The 18,739-nt window shown below is 33.2% G+C and overlaps 1 protein-coding gene across 1 annotated transcript in view; it reads left to right on the top strand.

The window, feature by feature from the left end:
• Window positions 1–3,655: 3,655 nt before the first annotated feature.
• The window catches only part of LOC141823902 (exocyst complex component SEC6), a 48,878-nt gene continuing 33,794 nt past the window's right edge, over window positions 3,656–18,739 (top strand). The window contains exons 1-8 of the mRNA XM_074711105.1: window positions 3,656–3,868; window positions 4,577–4,615; window positions 4,725–4,813; window positions 4,911–5,001; window positions 5,208–5,297; window positions 5,435–5,514; window positions 6,050–6,142; window positions 6,399–6,425. Of these exons, the coding sequence (XP_074567206.1) occupies window positions 3,746–3,868; window positions 4,577–4,615; window positions 4,725–4,813; window positions 4,911–5,001; window positions 5,208–5,297; window positions 5,435–5,514; window positions 6,050–6,142; window positions 6,399–6,425 (632 nt within the window). The 5' untranslated portion in view covers window positions 3,656–3,745. The remainder of the gene's footprint in view (window positions 3,869–4,576; window positions 4,616–4,724; window positions 4,814–4,910; window positions 5,002–5,207; window positions 5,298–5,434; window positions 5,515–6,049; window positions 6,143–6,398; window positions 6,426–18,739) is intronic.

Here is an 18,739-nt window from a genome sequence, read left to right on the forward strand (position 1 = left end):
AAATAGATGTGGAAGCAAGAATCCATCCACCTTCATTCTCTCTTATTTCCTTCTCTCCGTCGTGAATCTTGCTCAACAACTCTTAATGATAGCGTTCGAGTATATGCTCAGTTAGCCATGAACAACTGTGCTAGGTTGCGATCGTAGTTTTATTATTGTATCTTGGAAAATAAATATCTATCATAACCTCAAAACACCGTCGAAGGGGACGAATCTATTTTTAAAAAATTATATCTAACATAGATCTCAACATCTCTCTTTCCCACTTAGACTTAGTCTCCTGATACGGTGCTCAAGCAGCTGCCCCACTTAGACTTGGGCAACTCAACAGTTAGTAGTCGGGTGATGCAACAACTTGATTTCCGAACTTAGCACTCGACACCGACTCGGAATCACTTGGCGTATCGTTCGGGAGTCGACATACTGCTCAAGAGCACTCACCATTGGCCAGCAATATCCCACTTAGGATTGGGCAAGTCCACTCAGTAATCTGGTAGACGACTACTCGATAGGCTCAAGCACTTGATAACTCGAGCAGTCTACAGATTGGCTTGAGCACTCGACAACTTTGACACTCAACAACTATGCTAAATCGACAGTTGGCAACTTGACTTTCTTGGTAGCTTAGGACAACTCGGACAACCCAACAACTCGTTCTAACCAACCTAGCTTGGCCGCTTGAGATCATTAATTAGTTCATGTTATCTTAATAGATAAGTCTGATTTTGATTTGTAATTTCAATTTAGACTATTTTTTTATAACTCTAATAAATAACTCTGATAAATGACTCCAATAAGATTGATGGAAGATTACGTAAATAGATAAATTATAGAACAGAATATGATGAAGAACCCAACACATCTTATCATCACATGGAGTAGCAAAGTGATAAACAGTATCATTTCGTGCAAAAGAAGAGGATGCATTCCTATGGAGGTTTTCAGGGTGATAATAACCTTCAACCCATGATGAAGTCATATGGTGATTGTAGCCCTCGGTCTACAGTGCAATGATAAAGTATTCGCAATAAATAAAGCATCTATAGGTCGATTTTCAAATACGGACGTACTATGGATTAATTTTCTCCAGTGGAAAGATAATCCTGGAACGTTTCTGCAGAGTGATGCACCGTTCGCGCTTCTTGATTTATGTCTAGTGGTCGATGGAAAATTTTCATGAGATTGAGTCGGTCGCCTCTACTCACTATTTGGATTATAAAAAAATAAAAATAAAAATATAATGATTGTGAGGGTGGACCCCACTATACAATGTGGATCCAATATCGTTCCATGGGTGCGGGACTGGATGAGGACCGATCGATACTCATTCCGTCCCATTTGATACCCTTTGATTTGCAATGTTTTAGCTTCTTGTAATTATGTTGAATTGCAATGCTTTTTGTTTGGATTGAAAATTTTATGGAATTTAATCTGCCAATCTTTGATAGATAGCTTGTGTGTTAATAGATATGTTAATCTGCCAAACTTTGTGAATTTTTCCTTTCAATTGCATTTCCAAATACAATATGTTAATAGATAGCTTGCTTGTTTGCCAATTGCGACAATTACTTGTTATTGTCATCTTACAATTACATTCGGTTCAACTATTGAAAACATACCATCTTAAAATTTTGAATTGGGACAATATGATTTCAAATGAGGGACTGATCACATGCGGCCTATCTATGTAAGTATGGGAAGTTTAACTTTTATTTCTGTAACTTATGACATCTTTTGGAACTTTTGGTGTTTGTCTATTTCTCTTTTTTTGAGTTGTTAATCATTTGTGTTATAGGTGGACATGACTTCTAAACCTTCAGAAGAATCTTGCAACTCAAGACGACCAGGAAAAAACAAACACCAATGGTCTAATAAAGAAAATGCTGCACTTATCGAAGCATTGATGCAATTAAACAATGCCGGAGGGCTTAGGAACAAGAATGAGAAAGGTTTTAGGCTAGGGCATGGACAAAAACTATAACAAATGCTTGATGTTAGCTTGCCTGGACATGGAAGTAAGGCAAAACCACACATTGAATCAAGGTTAAGAACTTTCCAAAAGCTCCACAATGTTGTGCATGACATGTTGTATGGAGTTGGTAGTAGTGGTTTTGGTTGGGACTCAGAAAAAAATGTGTTACAGCTAAAAACGATATGTATCTTAAGGTAATTTAATTTATTATTAAATTTTGCTATTTTTTTTCCTTTTGTTTAGTTGCTAATATAATTTTTTTATTATAGACTCATCCAGACGCAGAACAATTTAAATACAAATCATTGCCTTACTATGAGGAGCTTTCTATCATCTTTGGTGGAGATCGTGCATCTGGGAAAGATGCTTAAGTTCCTGCAGATATTGTGAAAAGATTAGAGAAAATTGCAAATGAAAATGATGATGAAAATATAGGTGTTGATGGGGATTCTGCTCCATATGACCAAGATTTAATGTTTGGATCAAAGGAAGAGAGTTCTAAGCCAAAAAGGAGAAAGAGCGAGAGCATTAAAGATTTGTCTCAAGTTATTAGAGAGACGACAGCTATTCTTGGGGAAGAACTTAACAAGACAAGTAACCGATTGAGTAAAGCATTGGAATATGATGAAGGCGCTGAAAAAAGAATGAAAGTCAATGAGGTCTTAACAAACTTACATGGCCTTAGCATGTTGGAGCGACATAAAGCGACAAGAAAAATTGATTGTGACCGTGAAACTACAGATATTTTCTTCACTATACCAGATGATGAGAAAGAAGTTTGGGTAAAAGCATTATTGAGTGGACAGATTTGAGTGGTACAACTTGTAGGTTTTGTGGGTATTGCTTTGGACAATGTTTCAGTGAAAGTTTTAGAACATGTTTTGCACGTGGTGAACTTTTGTCCTATCTATTACTCATTTGATTGCAAATCTATTTTAATCTTGATGCTCTAAACTACTGCATTATTGAGATTTAGACAGATTTTTGGTTTCTTGTGAGTTGTTTTCATAATTTAATTTCTTTACGATGATGAGAAGATAAGCAAAAAATATATCTCACCACAATTTTGTGATTTTTTTCATCTCTTGCTCTTGTTTTTTCAACTTTTGAATAATAAAATATAATTTTTTTATAATTTTTGAATATCAAATCATCAAAATATTGAATAATTTTAATAATAAAATTATTGGTATTATTGGTATTTTATAATAATAAATATTATATTGCTTACTGAAAATAATGGAAGGGTATTATTGGTATTGTATAATAATAAAAATTATATTCTATCATTACTGAAAATGATGAACACCAAACACTGTAATGTAATCAGCCTTGTAATCAAAGATTACATGTATTTTTCAACCAAACATTGTAATGTAATCTTGATTACATTATAAACTTGATTACATTACAAGCGTGATTATATTACGTCGTACCAAACATAACTTTAACAAATGGATGAAGCTGGTCGTTTCCCATCAAATATATTGCAGGAATTCCCTATCCCATTTGGATCCAATATCGTTCAACGGGATTTGGATCCAATATCGTTCAACGGGGGTCTGGGTCTGGGTCTGGGCGAGGACAGATTTAATTGGATGCTTGACATGGCGGTGGCGAAGTCGCCTTACGCGCACTCGGACGACGAAGGCGAAAGAGGTCGGAACCCTTGATCTGCTTCTCGTCAGAAAATTGAGAAAGCTCGTAAAATAGCATTGTGCGAAGAGGAGCGACAGGAGAGGGAATCGACGGGATCTCACAGTGGTGGAAAAGATGGAAGATCTAGGCATCGAGGCGAAGGAGGCTGCTGTACGCGAAGTGGCCAAGATTCTCCCCCTCCCGGATCTTCTGGCCTCAATCGCGTCCATCAAATCCGATTACCTTTCCCGACAACAGGTTAAACTCAGCTCGCACTTCGAATTTGATGCCTTCGCACTATTACTTTCCTTCTAGCAGCCGAAAGTGTACTGAATTTTGACATGCATACGAAAGGAGATTCAATTTTTGTTGCTAGTTGATCCACGCGAGATCCTTGTGGAGTCCGTGCCACTAATTAGTAGTTTTCGTACTCGGGAAATGATGATATGGTTTCCGATGATTGGGAATATCTCAACTAGGTCTTATGAGGAAGCTGTTTCTTAATCTTCGCCTTTAGAAATCGTGCCGCCTTATTTCTTATTTGTAGAAGCTCTTTAGTGTGCCCCTTATTCTTATCAGAAGTGACTGATAAGAAGTACTGGTAAATGTGTTCACAAATTTAACACCTATTTTAAATCCTTTGCATTCTCAAAAAGACCATGATTGAATAATTACCTAATCTAAATTGAAACTGCAATGTGCAACTCACTACTGATACAGTTAATTTGTTGCTTTACCAAAAATTTGAATTGTCTACTCCTATCATTCAAAAGGAAGCTTGGAAAGCTAGGTGCAGTATTGGTTTATGATCCTACTGGTTCTGCACTTGTACAACTCTCTATTGGCTTGTGGACTTTTTCACTTGTATTGGAATATTTTTATCCCTGCTATACAAAAATTAAAAAATATGATCTCTTTTGAAAGATTTCAAGGAGCTTAAAATTCAATTCCCTTTTGTGCTTCCAGGCAAATGATGCACAGCTGAGCACAATGATAGCAGAGCAGGTAGCAATCATGGCATACTGATAGTGATATGCTAGATTCACTGTGACAAAGAGAATGCTTAATTGTCTTTGATGTATTTATCTGATCCAAGAGATATATGTATTTACAGGTTGAGCAGGCACATAAGGGCATCGATGCATTGGCTTTGTGTCAAAAAACAATAAATCAGATTCGTGGAAATTTTTTGTCAATCGAAAAGTATTTCTATACACATTATGCTTTTTTTTTCTCAGTTAAATATGCTATTTATTTAATCTGAATGTCGTCTGACTCTTTTTACTCATATTATGAACAGATTGTGCCATGAATGCCAGACACTCATTGATAATCATGACAAAATTAAGCTCCTTAGTAATGCTAGAAACAATCTGAACACAACTTTAAAGGTTTGCTCACAAATACTTTATTTGTTATGACATAATCCATCTTTTCTGAAACCAGAAGGTGCACTTGTGGTCTTTCACCATCTCATAGCATCGAATATATAAAGAAGCTCAACTTTGTTCAATCGGTTTTGTTTGCATTTACCAGAACCTTCCTCTTCGGCTTTAAATCATGGATCACTATGGTAATAATCTCTTGCTTCTTATAGGATGTTGGAGGAATGATGTCAATTTCTGTTGAAGCTGCAGCAGCTCGTGATTCTTTAAGTGATGATAAAGAACTTATTCACACTTATGAGGTGCTAGACTTTCTATCTAGCTAAAAGTTCATAGTCTATTGATCCATACCATTGGCTAGTTTATATATTATACTCTGAATTGCAAGCTATGTAATCATAGTCACATCTCTTCGTTGATTCTTATTACTGTGAGATAGAAATTAGCAGCACTGGATGGTAAAAGACGTTTTGCATTAGCAGCTGCATCATCTCACAAAGAAGAGGTTGGACGGTTGAGGTGAAAATTTTTAACTTCAAATTCTTTCTATCAATTGATGTGCTAACTTTTTCATTATATTGGATGCATGACCATTTGCAATGTGCTGATTGAATTCATTGAGCTAAGATAAAAAAACATGGATCATCATTGAAATCTTATCTTTTGCTTTAGTTTCTTTCATCCATTTCAAAAGTCTATTTCCATGTTGCTGAACTTTGCTTGGAAAATGATGGGAAAGTCTTTGGATAAACCACAGTTTTCATTGATCATCAGTTGAAGTACTATCTAGGCTCAGGATAAGTCTATGCCATGCACATGTTACCTTTTATGAGAGATGATATAGAAAATGTAGGTTAAATAACTATTTTTGAGTATCACCCGTAATCACTCTCTTTTATCTTATCATCCTTTTGATTTTATGCCTGAGAAACTATGCTAATTATGGTTTAAGTAATTGACATTTAGGTTAGTATGTTTCTATTCTTCAATGAGTCCCTTTTGTTTTTCTTCCTTTTCCTTGACGATTTCATGGTAATACTCTTGCTATCCACAGAGAATATTTTGAAGATGTAGATCGAACATGGGAGACATTTGAAAAGACACTATGGTGTCATATTGGCAACTTTTTTATGCTGGCCAAAGAAAGGTAGTCTTAATTGCTGATTTGTACTTCAATGCATTGTTGGTCTTTGAAACTCTGACATTGGTGTGGAAATTACATTGCCATCTTAATATACTTAAGATATTCCAACTTGATAATTAACAATACATTAACACCTCTTTCTTTTGAGGACTTTATTGCTCTGAAGTTTGAACCATCCTTATGTTGTTCCAGCTATTTTTCTTGTTTGAAATACTTAATGTCATGTGTTTCTCATACAAATCTTCTTCTTGAATTGTAGTCCACAGACGCTGGTGCGAGCTTTAAGGTATGGGACATTGCTTTTTCATAATGCTCCATTTTGTTCATGCTAGTTATATTAATACAACTCTCTTTTCTTGGCTTGCTCAGTGTTGATTAATTTGTGTAGATCAAACCATTTTTCTAAAAGTGAATATTGAATAAATTGATTTGTCATTGTCAAAAATATTGTTAACATTGAAATATTCTTGAGTTCGATTCTGTACTCAGTGTCTTCTCTTTATGGAGTATCTAGAGAGTAATCTGACAACTTGAAAGTACGCACTGATCTTGGTTCATATATTCTAAACATCTTATATTAGTGATTGTTTAATTAATTTTATGACAGCTGCTCTGATTACAGAATAATTCTTCAACTTTCTCTAATAACTGCTAACTTAGCTTTTGCAAGTTCATCAGAGAACCTTTCTATGTATGCTCACATTTAATAATTTTAACCTTACAGATAAGCCTTACTGTATAATATTCTGATAACTATGACAATTTTTCATATTCATGGGTTAAATTTTGGTTGGCATCTATTGGTCGTCCTACAAGCTAGACCAACTTGTCCAGTTGTGCCTGGTATAAGATTTATTATTGATAATTTTCAGAGATAACAGAGTGGGAAGGCTTGTTATGCCATCCAGTTTATTCACATAGTGGGTCTCACCATTTGTTGAGATTGGCATTGGGTCAATTTGACCATGCAAGTTGGCGGTGTTGCTATAGATATCTATCCACACTTCGACCATTGCCCTGAAAACAAGATAATGTACTTCCAAAAAGAAAGAGATAAACATATATACAATATTTTTTTAATAAAATTTATTGATTATGTAGAAACACAGACCATGCATGCCATTTATTATGCCAATGGAACCAAACAGATATTAAATGAATGAAATTGGCTTATAATATAATGATAATTGCATTTTGGTGTGCTCTTAAAGCCAATTTGGTGTGATCGTGTAAAATATACTTCCTGATGGAAAGAAACTCTAAGATGTGGCAATAACAAAATCGAATTCCCAAATCACAAAATTTAGTAAGAAAGTGACTAAATAAAGATAACCATCTCACACAGAAAACAAAAAAAATCTCAATAAAGGAGAAATTTCATACAAAGAAGACTGGTCAAATAGTATCAATCAAAAATTGCATTTTACATGAGACCAAGGTTTAAAATCTCGACCCGTGCCGAGGTTTCGGTCCCGGACCGGAACAATACGGTTTCGGTATCGTATCGTGCCGTGCCGATATAGTTTCGGTATTTTTTAAATTTTAAATATAAATATATATTAATTTTATTAATATTTGATTATTAAATATGTTTTATATGTTGAAATGTTGAATTTATATTTCAATATTTTCTCATAAGATAATACTTATTATAAAAATTATTTATAAAAATTTAAAATTTAAAATTATAAAATCATTTGAAAGGTTAAAAATAATTATAAAATTATTTAAAAATCTTAAATTATTTTTTTGAATGTATTTGTAAATTTTTAATTTTAAAAAATTTATTTGAAATGTTTAAGAATTATATTTTCATTAAAATTTTAGATTATTTTAAATTTATATTTAATTTTAAAATTATTTTTAACAATTAAATTATTTTATAATATTTATTAATTTTTAAAATTATTTAAAAATTTTGAAATAATTTTTAATATTTTATAACTATTAATAATAGTTTATTTTTTAAAAAATACATATTTAAAAAATAAAAAATTAACTAAATGAAAAAATTTAAAAAATTGCGGCTGTAAAAGCCGTGGAGGCCGTCGTAGCACCAAGCCCTTATGGAGGGTTTTAAGAATATATAAAATTTTATTAGAATTTTAAATAAATTTTTATATATATTAATGAGATAATTTGATTAAAATTTTAGGAAATATATTTGATTATTTATTTAGGTTAGGGTTGATTATTTATTTAGGTTAGGAGTCGATGAGAAAATAAATAAAAATTATTAAAATTTAAATAAAATATATAATTAATTAAATAATTTTATTAGGATTTAATTAAATTAATTGTTTTAATTAAAAAAATCAATTTTTCCCCCTGACACGCGCGATCTCGGCACACACGGGCGAGGTCGCGCGATCGCGACCCCGCGGCCGCGCGGAGGGGTCACGCGACCTCGCGACGAGGCCGATGGGGTCGCGTGACCCCTCCGGCGAGGCCTCGTGGTCACGTGACCATGCGGCTGCGCCGGAGGGGTCGCGCGATCCGTCCGGGCGCGGCCGTGGGGTGTCGCGACCCCTCCGGCACCGTCGCCGGGGTCACGCGACCACTCTGGAGCGGTCGCCGGGGTCGCGCGACTTCGGCGGCTGGGCTGGTGCCGGGTCGTGCCGGTGCCGGTCGGCGGGCGGAACGAAAAGTTTCGCCCGTTTCGACCGGCTCGACACGAAATTTTAATCCTTGCATGAGACACTTTTACTAACTTGATCCTACAAAAACTATGAAATAGATAAGCAAATTGGGAATACAATTATCTCCATTAAATGACTATCAAAATAGGATAATTACCAAACAACTCAAAACCAAATTATAAATTTAGATTTTTATTCCTAATTTGCACCTTTCTTGCTGATTGAGAACTCAACTCTTTGTAAATTGGGAGCATCTTTATTTAGGTTGTTTTTTCCAACGTTAAGGAGTCTACAGAATCAACATGCAAGGTTGCAAACCCAATTTTCTCCTAGCAAATTAACATATCCACAAGTTTGAAATTTGGACTTAAATAAGAAAAAATTCAAAGCAAATTTTCCTCACAATGTAACTAAATAAGTTAGCCATGAATGCTTCGAATTTCGAAAGTACATGGTACAAGACAACTTAAATTTATAACGATAGATGAGAATTTTACTATATCATTGGATACTTTATGATGTTATAATTTCATTTCTAGTGTCGACAAATAACTCTAGGATTCTTAGGTTAGTTAGTTTTGAAGGTTTAAAATCTTGAGTGGTGTTGAAGTTTCAACCTTTGACTCGAACAATATTGTTACAACAGTATGCTGATATTTTGATGTATGGTGCTGGTGGTAAATTGGAGGTGGAAGGGGATGAAGAAGAAAAGAAGATAATTATACACCTAAATTCAGACTTTAAGTTCCATTTTAAATGGTACAAGTTTGACATTATGTTATATGAATACAAACTATAGAAAGAATAACATTGTTATCTTAATTTAGCAAGATAAAGTGGCACAAGAGATATTGTCTATGTCAAATAATATTGAGTTTCAGAAATTTATTAGAATGATACATTTTTGATCGTGTTGCTTGACGTGATATGAGATTTCAAACCATTGGTAATTGTGAAACAACACATACCAATCAAATTCTTTATTGATTTTCAATGTAATATCTTCTATTCCTATCTTATTATTCTTTTTTGTTACTTTCTCTTTTAGCTTCTCTAGGAAAATGTATAATCTATGTGCATGCTTAATTCTTGGTTAGTATCATGTTTTGATGGTTCTCTAAAAGGGTTGAGTCAACAGGAGGTTGCTCTAAGTCAATAGGGGTTAAGCCAAGGGGCTTACCAGTATTATTAGGTGATTATTCCATAGTGTCATTAGAGCGTTTTCCTAAAATGTCATTCAATTATCTAAAATCTCATTAGAAGGTTCATATGTGGTTCTTATTAATAGATTCTTTTAGTCTCATATCATTTATTTTAACTATTTTTTTTATTGATTGTAAGTGAAGCAAAAGATTTAGAGGGTGTCCTTTAAGTTCAATTCACTTATGGATGATTGATTTAGCTCGACAAGATTATTATGCTAGTAATATCTAAAGTATGGTAGGCTATATTTTTCTATGAATTTGTTTTGCATTTCTGGCCGATACATAATGAGTTTTTCTCTTATTATGTAATAGTGGTTCAGAACACTTTGCCAAGATTTACTAGCGACGTCAACCAGTTATTGCCATGCTCATTCATTAGAGGTCATATCATTCTAGTCAAAATAATTTTCAACGTTAGGAAACCAATCTAAAAATATGTTAGGGTTTGAATGTGCATCAAAACTAAGTGCATCTATCTTAACCTCTCTAGGCCTAAGTTAAATATATCCTAAACAGAATAATATGGTTGTGAGTGAGTGTTTATGTTATTTATACATAATGTGTATGAATAATTATTTGGATAGCCCATTTTAGTTCTCATGAATTTAAGCTCGTTCTCTTTGAGATAGTTAGGATTATCTCTCTTATTCCTAAAATCTATCATGTAATTGGTGGAAGTTAAGGCATTTAGTCTCATCATGTCTAAGTTATTGTTAATGAATGATGATTATAAAATAAGATACTACAATATACTAAATATAAAGCAAAAAAATACAATGAATGATTAATAAATTAATATGCAAGGAAAGTAGTTATGCCTGTGTGGTATTTTCTTTTGGAGGTGGAGAAACCTATTACAATTACAACTAATACAAGAGCAAAAATACAAGAAAGCAACCAAATAATAGAGATACAATAATTGAAATTATAGACAAAATTAAAATATAAAATAAAAAGGAACTCATTTTGTCATTGTAGATCGCTATAATTTGTTCATGTAAGCTCTGAGTGCGACAACACTCTCCCGGGGACAAATAGAAGTAATTGTTGTGAAATCTCTACGAAATCGGCTTATATAAAGCTTTTTTACAATTATTGATCAACTACAAACCACCTCTTTTGGATTTGGACCCATCCTTCTGTTGTCAAAGTTTTTTACAATTTATGGTCGTTTAAAATTGCCTCTTGGTCGATCATATTGCTCATATAAACTGCCTCTTTCGAATCTGGACCTGTTCTATCGCTAATGTTTTTTTTTTTTTGGTTAACCAGAATTGCATTTTGTTCAACTAAAATTCTAATTCTGGGCTGAAAATAATTTTACATAGTAAGATTTGAACTTGCAACCTCCTGAATGAGGTCTTGTGTTTTACCAACTAAGCTAAGCAACCTATTATTCAAATACACAGTTTTTAAACTTCAATGTTATTGTTTGTACTTTTGCCTTGCCTATATCTCAATAGATAAGGATTTCTCATGCCAAGCGACTCCTTGTCTTTAGGAATTCACCTATTGCCCATCCTTTTTATTGGGACTTCCACTTATTTAGTCTCACTATCAAGACTTCCATTTGTCTAGCCTCATTATTAAGATTTTCACTTGTCCAACCTCACTACTAGGACTTTCACTTGCCTAGAGTTTACTCTTCTAGGACTTCTGCACCTGCCTAGATGTCATTCTTCTAGGATTTCCACACCTGCCTAGGTTCACTCATCTAGGACTTCTATACCTGCCTAGAGTTCACTCTTATAAGACTTTCACACTTGCCTAGAGTTCATTTTTCTAGGACTTCCTTACCTGCCTAGAGGTTACTCTTCCAGGACATCCACACTTGTGTCTAACCTTAGGTCAACCTTGACCTACCATGAATTTCTATCAACTAAGTGTCTGGTTAACCTTAACCCATTTAAACTTTCCAATGTTGACACTGAATGAACTTCTAACCAATGTCAAGTATCTAGTTTACTCGATCCACTTGGACTTCTATAACCATATTGCTTTCTATAACCAGATTGCTCAAATATCAAAATCTAGACTAGACCATAGTCAGTTTTGATTAGATCAGTCAACCTTGACGAGCAACCGATTGCACCAACAATTTAGACTCTGTTCTTCTAATTAGAAAATTAAACCATATCCCTTAAAAGGTTCTAATAGTTATTCCCTTTTTACTTCCGTAGATAGCTAACTTTCGTTTCTTTTAGTTACTATCATTGCTACAACAATCAATAAGGAATTCAACCAAGAGATCCTACCTTGATCTCGCTCATGATTGCAAGTGGCGTCTAGGATATAGTCGCTGATAGTTTTGTTGTTGATGTGTGATGCTATTGGTTAGTGATGATGGTGGAACAAATTATGGCTACCTTGATGAATCGAGTTTGTGTTATGGCTATAAGACAACGTGTGAGAACTAGTCCATGCGATGGCTAGGTGACTAGAAAAGAGAAGTTTTGAGTGTTGGCTAGATAGGGAGCTTTGAAGATGGCAACCACATATATAGGGAGTTGGTGAGGGCAATGAAGTTAAGGGGTATTCTGGCTAACCACATGGTAAGTGAGGATTCACCAATACAGGGTGCTTACTATTGTCAAAAGATACAAATCTAGAGTAGCTATGGATGCGAGCGTGGGAAGCTATTAGGAGGTGGTCATTGCATGATTAGAATTAACATGTGAGTGGTGGATGAAGGGCATTGTAGCTATAGGGAGCAATAATGCTAAGCAGTGTTAGTGGATTTGATTAGTGGTTGGTTAGTCACTATTTGACAATAGCAAGGGATATTGCCTGAGCAAGAGGAAGCAAAGCAAATCGACATTGTGGAGTAGGAGGAAACAAAGCAAATTGGTGTCATTGGAGTAGAAGGCAGTGGGGCTGATCTAGGATGCTGGTATGGTTTCTGATAAACTAGATGTCAAGTGAAGTCGGGGGCATTGTGCGTAGGGAGCGAGTGGTTTCTAGGGGTGGGGTTGCTTGAGCACACCGTAAACATAGTAACTTGTACTAGAGATCAAATCGAGAATTTAACTTTGATACTAATTGATCCAACACAAACTTTCAAATCACAAAAAATTGAGATTTTACTCATAAAGCAAAGGATAATTATCTTACATAGAGAACTGTTACAAAATGAAGTAGAATATTAAAAATCAAAGCTAAATTTCATATGAGAAATCATAACACATTTATAGATTTGATCCTACATAAATTTAAAGACAAATAAGGAAATTGAAAAAATACATTTTCCTCCATTATTTAAGTACCAAATTAAAAGATAACAAGCCAAAATAGGATGATTATCAAACAAAAGTAGAATTTTAAAATTTGAAATTTATTTTTAATATGCGTGAGAAACCTTCTAAATCTTAGTCAATAGTTTGCCTTTTGCACAATTTGATTGCCACAAGACATTAAATTTCCACTTCAAATTGTAAAATTTAGTGCATAAGAATGATGGTATGATAAGATCAACATGCTATTTACCACAAGGTTTAAAATCTCGACTCGTGTCCAGGTTTCAGTCTAGATCGAAATGATACGATTTCAGTACCGTATCGTGTTGTGCCGATATGATTTCGATATTTTTTTTATTTATATATATAGTAATTATTAGATAAAATTGTTTATTGTGTATAATTTAAAAATAAGTAGGAGATCTAATCGAATGACGTAAGAGGATATATAGTTGATCCCACTTAGTGAGATGATAGTTATTAAGCCAAATAAAGTGGGATTACATATGCAATGGTTGATCTTTGTTCTAGTCAACTGGAGCATGATAGTCAACTTGGATGTAGATTTTGAGTGAATAAAATGTCTTGATTCCGAGTGAAGTAGATTGGTATTGTTGATCAGCTAGTTGATTGGTTAGAGTCATTGGTTTTTTAGTTGACTTGTGATATATTTTTTAATTTTTTAAATAATTAACAAATTTATAATTATTTACAAAATTTTAAAAAAGTATTTATAAATTTTAAAATTATTTCAGATATTTTAAATATTTTTTAGAAATTTTAATCTATTTTTTGTTTACAAAAATAATTTAAGGTTTGATTTTTAATAAATTATCAATATGAAATTAAAAATTTTAATTAGAATATTTTAATAATTTTATATTTTAATAAAAAATATAAATTTTATATTATAATTATATTAGTTGATTAACAATTTAATTAATTAATTATTAATTTATATAATATATAGTTATAATTAATTAATTAATTAATTATTAATTAGAAATTATATATATAATTTAAATATAACTTATAAACTTTTATTTATTTTAATATAATGATTTTAATTAAAATTATTATATTAAATTAATGAGATAATTTTATTAGGTTTTAATAAAGTTTATTAAATTATCTCAATTATAGTTGAGAATTGATTAAAGTGGCCAACTGCAGTTTCCTGATTTACCTCTTCACAGATGGTCGTGGGGCCGACCGTGTGGGGCCGCTGGAGTGGTGGATTCCACCTTTTGTTGAAGAGAGTTGATTAAAATTATTAATTTAATTAAACTTAAGTTCACACCTGGCTGCACTATTTCGCGCCCGCGCGACATCCCTTCCGTGCCCGCGCGACACCTCCATGCAGCCGCATGAGCCGGACGATGCCTTCGGAGGTGTCATGCGAGCTCAGTGTTGCCTTCGGAGGTGTCGTGCGAGTCAGGCGATGCCTCCGGAGGAGTCTTGCGGGCTCGGCGATGTCTCCGGATACGTCGCGTGGTGGTGGTGCCCTTTCAGACGAGTCATGAGGGTCTGACAACTCGGGTGCGCTGACACAAGAGGCATGATTGCGCCGGTTTCGGTCCACGGGCGGAACGAGATGTTTCACCCGTATCGAACGAGATTTCATTCCTTGATCTACCATGCTTTCAAATCTCGAACTATACTGGATGACACAGTCGAAATCGTTTTGCTTACCGATTGATATTAAAATACTTAAGCACCAACACTAGAGCAATGAACCCCACTTTTCTTTCCTTCCTCTTGCCAAACTTTGACAATTCCATATAGCTTGATGATCAACCAAATGATGCCTGCCCATGAGGTCGCGACGACCTCACCTAGCTACGATGCCTCTGCTAGCTTACGTTGGCGTTACAATAGCTAAGCCGTGCTATCGAGCCTCTTGCAATGGTAAGTTCAGGCCATTAGGCCTCTCGTAATCATGAGGTTGTTGTCGCGTCATTTAGAGCTCGCGGCCAAGCGTGGCCACCGCGTTAGTGACTAGGCCTGATTGCCACCTCTCGACAGGATGGCCATAGTGGCATGCCACCATGATCAATCGCAACTCTATGGGTTTTCCCCTTTTTTAATTTCCTTTCCTTTCCCCTTGTTTCCATCTTTTTCTTTACCATTGAGAAAATTTTCCACCATTGATTCCTTTGCTTCCATCTGTGCATGAGGGTAAGCAGAACATAAGGGAGAAAAAAAATACCATGTTGTGGTGGACGGATGAACACGGTTAAGGAGAGAGATTGCTAGGGAGATAAAAAAAGAGAATTAAATATAATATAATTGCTAATCTTATAAAATATATTACTATTCTAAATAAATATGATTGAACAAAATTATTATATATATAAATTTATTTTAATTTCAAACTAAACAAAATAAATCCAAATTAAATCTAGTTCAAACTTACTCGATCCTCATCACCATATCTATTTGGTAGACTCCAGCTAATCCTAAATTGACTTTTACTTGACCCTAATTTTTTCAAATATTTAACTTAATTAATTATATGAAATAAAAAAATAATTTAAAATGTAAAATTTTTAAATAAGATAAAATTTGGTATCTAAAAGAGTTTTTTTTCCCACTTTGTGATGTCAATAGAGATTGAGAGAAATAAAGTTAGCATGTGATACGAAAACTATATTTCAACGAGATCATGTTAAGCTTCTCCACCTCTTTTGCATGTTCTTTTAACTTTATTTCAAATACAATAATAACAACCAAGTCTTATCCCACTAGGTGGGGTTGGTTATATGGATCATTCTACGTCATTGGGCTCTTTCCTATATTATATCATCATTTATACTTAAATAAATTTTAACTTATTTTATTATTGTTAACCAAATCTTTTTTGATTTTTCTTTTCTTCGTTTACTGTATGTTATTTGTCATAGTTTTACATCGTCTAATTGGAACATTTATTGGTCGTTTAAGTACATGCCCATACCATCTTAAACGTGTCTCTTGGAGTTTTTTCTCAATAGATGCAACTTCGACTTTCTCTCTAATGCTCTCATTTCTTATTTTGTCTATCCTCGTATGTTCACACATCCATCTTAATATCTCCATCTCTGCAATTCTCATTTTCTGCTCATGTGTTTGAGTCATAGCTCAACATTCAGTGGCATATAACATAGTAGGTCTAATCGTCGTTTTATAAAACTTCCATTTAAGTTTTAGAGGTACTTTACGATTACAAAAACACTCGACATTCTCCTTCATTTCAACCATCCTACTTGTATTCTATGTAATATTTCTCTCAATTCCTTCATCGTTTTGCAAAAATAATCCTAAATACTTAAAGCTTTCAGTTTTAGACAATTCGTCATCTCCTATTTTAACAATTGTCTTATTATGTCTAATATTGTTAAACTTAAATTTCATATATTCTATCTTTACTATACTAAGCTTAAAACTTTTAACTTCTAGTGTTTCACGCCAAGATTCTAATTTAACATTTACTTCACGTATCTCATCTACTATAATATCATTTGCAAACAACATGCACTACGGTATTGTGTAATGTGTCCGATGAGTTTGTCTATAATTAGTATAAAAAGATAGGAACTTAGAGCTGATCGTTGATGTAACCCAATCTTTTTTGAAAATGCTTCAATTAATCCGTTTGAAGCCTTCACTTTGGTCGTATATTCTCATACCTACCTTAATTAATTCAATATATGCTACGTTAACTCCTCTCTTTTTTAGAATTCTCCATATAATTTCTTTTGAGACTATCATAAGCTTTTTCTAAGCCAATAACTACTATATGTACATCTTGCTTTTGCTCCCTATATTTTTCAATTAGTTGCCTGAGAAGATGTATAATTTCGATTGTCGACCTTTCAAGCATGAACCCAAATTGATTTTCGATCACTGTAGTTTCTTTAATCTTTTTTCTATTACTCTTTCTTAAAATTTCATAGTATGACTCATTAGTTTAATACCTATATATAGTTTGCATAATTTTGTGCATCTTTTTTATTTTTATATAAGGGAATTAGAGTACTTACCCTCTATTAATTAGATTTTTTTTCATTTTCAATATTATGTTAAATAATTTTGTAAGATATTCAATACTTTGTTTCCCTAGATACTTCCATACCTTTATTGAAATATCATCTAGTCCAACAACTTTTTCATTTTGCATCCCATTTAAAATTTGTTTTATTTTTGAAGTTTGAATTCTACGATAACAATTTAAATTTCTATACTCATTTGACCAATTTAAATTACTTAAGTTGGTCATCTAAATTTTTATTAAAAAGTTGATGAAAATACCTCTTTCATTGTTTTTTTATTTCTCTATCATTTACTAGTATTCTATTGCATTCATCTTTAATACATCTTATTTGGATAAGATCTTTTGTCTTCCTCTCTCTCATTAATTTTCGATATAACTATTCAAAAGTTTCATTGTTAGCTTCATTTACTACTTTTTTTAGCCTCTTTCTTGGTTATTATATATATATTTTTATGTTTTTCTTGTTCTTACAAATATATAATTTCTTATAGGCTGTTCGTTTCGTTTTTTCCTTACTTTCTTCTGTATTTTCTCATTCCACCATCAAGATTCCTTAGTCGGTAGTGCATGCCCCTTTAACTTACCGAGTACACTCTTGACTACTATTTTCAACTTTGATACATCTTATCCCATGTCGTATTAGAGTCACCGTATATTTTATCTAATACTTTGTACTCCTATTTTCTCCTTAAATATGTTTTGCTTTCTATCCTTTAACTTCTACCATTTAATTCTAGGATTTGTGTATATTTTTCTTTTATTAATACTATGCTTGAGACGTACATCCAATACTATTAACCTATGTTGGATAATTAAACTTTTTCCAGGGATGCCTTTGCAATATTTACAAATTTTTCTATTCCTCTTCCTAATTATAAGAAAATCAATTTGCGATTTATTATTCCACTTTTGAACATGACTAAGTGTTCTCTCTCTCTCTTTTTTAAATGTGTTAGTTAGTATATGGTTATATGTTATCGAAAAATCCAATATAGTTTTCTCTTCTTCATTTCTTGTTCCAAACTCATAACCCCTATGCATCTTCTTATATTCTTCTTTTTTCACTCCGATATATACCTATTTAGATCACCTCCTATTAAAATCATTTCATTTAGCAAAATGTTTTGTAATACTTTATCTATATAGTCTTAAAACCTTAATTTGGTATCTTTATTTAATTCTGCTTGAGGTGCATATATGCTAATTACGTTCATAGTTTCTTTCTCCACTATTATCTTAAGAGTTATAATTCTATTCCCTTTCTAACTACTCCTATAACTTCATCCTTTGACGAATTATCTACAACAATACCCACTCTATTTCTTGTTTCTCTTTTCTATGTATCATAATTTAAAATCCGAGTTCTCTATTATTTTTGTCATCTCGCCTATCCATTTTGTCTCTTGTACATACAAAATGTTAATTTTTTTCTTAATCATCGTATCTACTGCCTACATTATTTTACTAGTGAGAGTTCCTATGTTTTATAT

Source organism: Curcuma longa, chromosome 3 (assembly GCF_044706935.1).
Source record: "Curcuma longa cultivar G26 ecotype Majalengka, Jawa Barat chromosome 3, ITB_CL_G26_1.1, whole genome shotgun sequence".
In the NCBI taxonomy this organism is placed as follows: Eukaryota; Viridiplantae; Streptophyta; class Magnoliopsida; order Zingiberales; family Zingiberaceae; genus Curcuma; species Curcuma longa.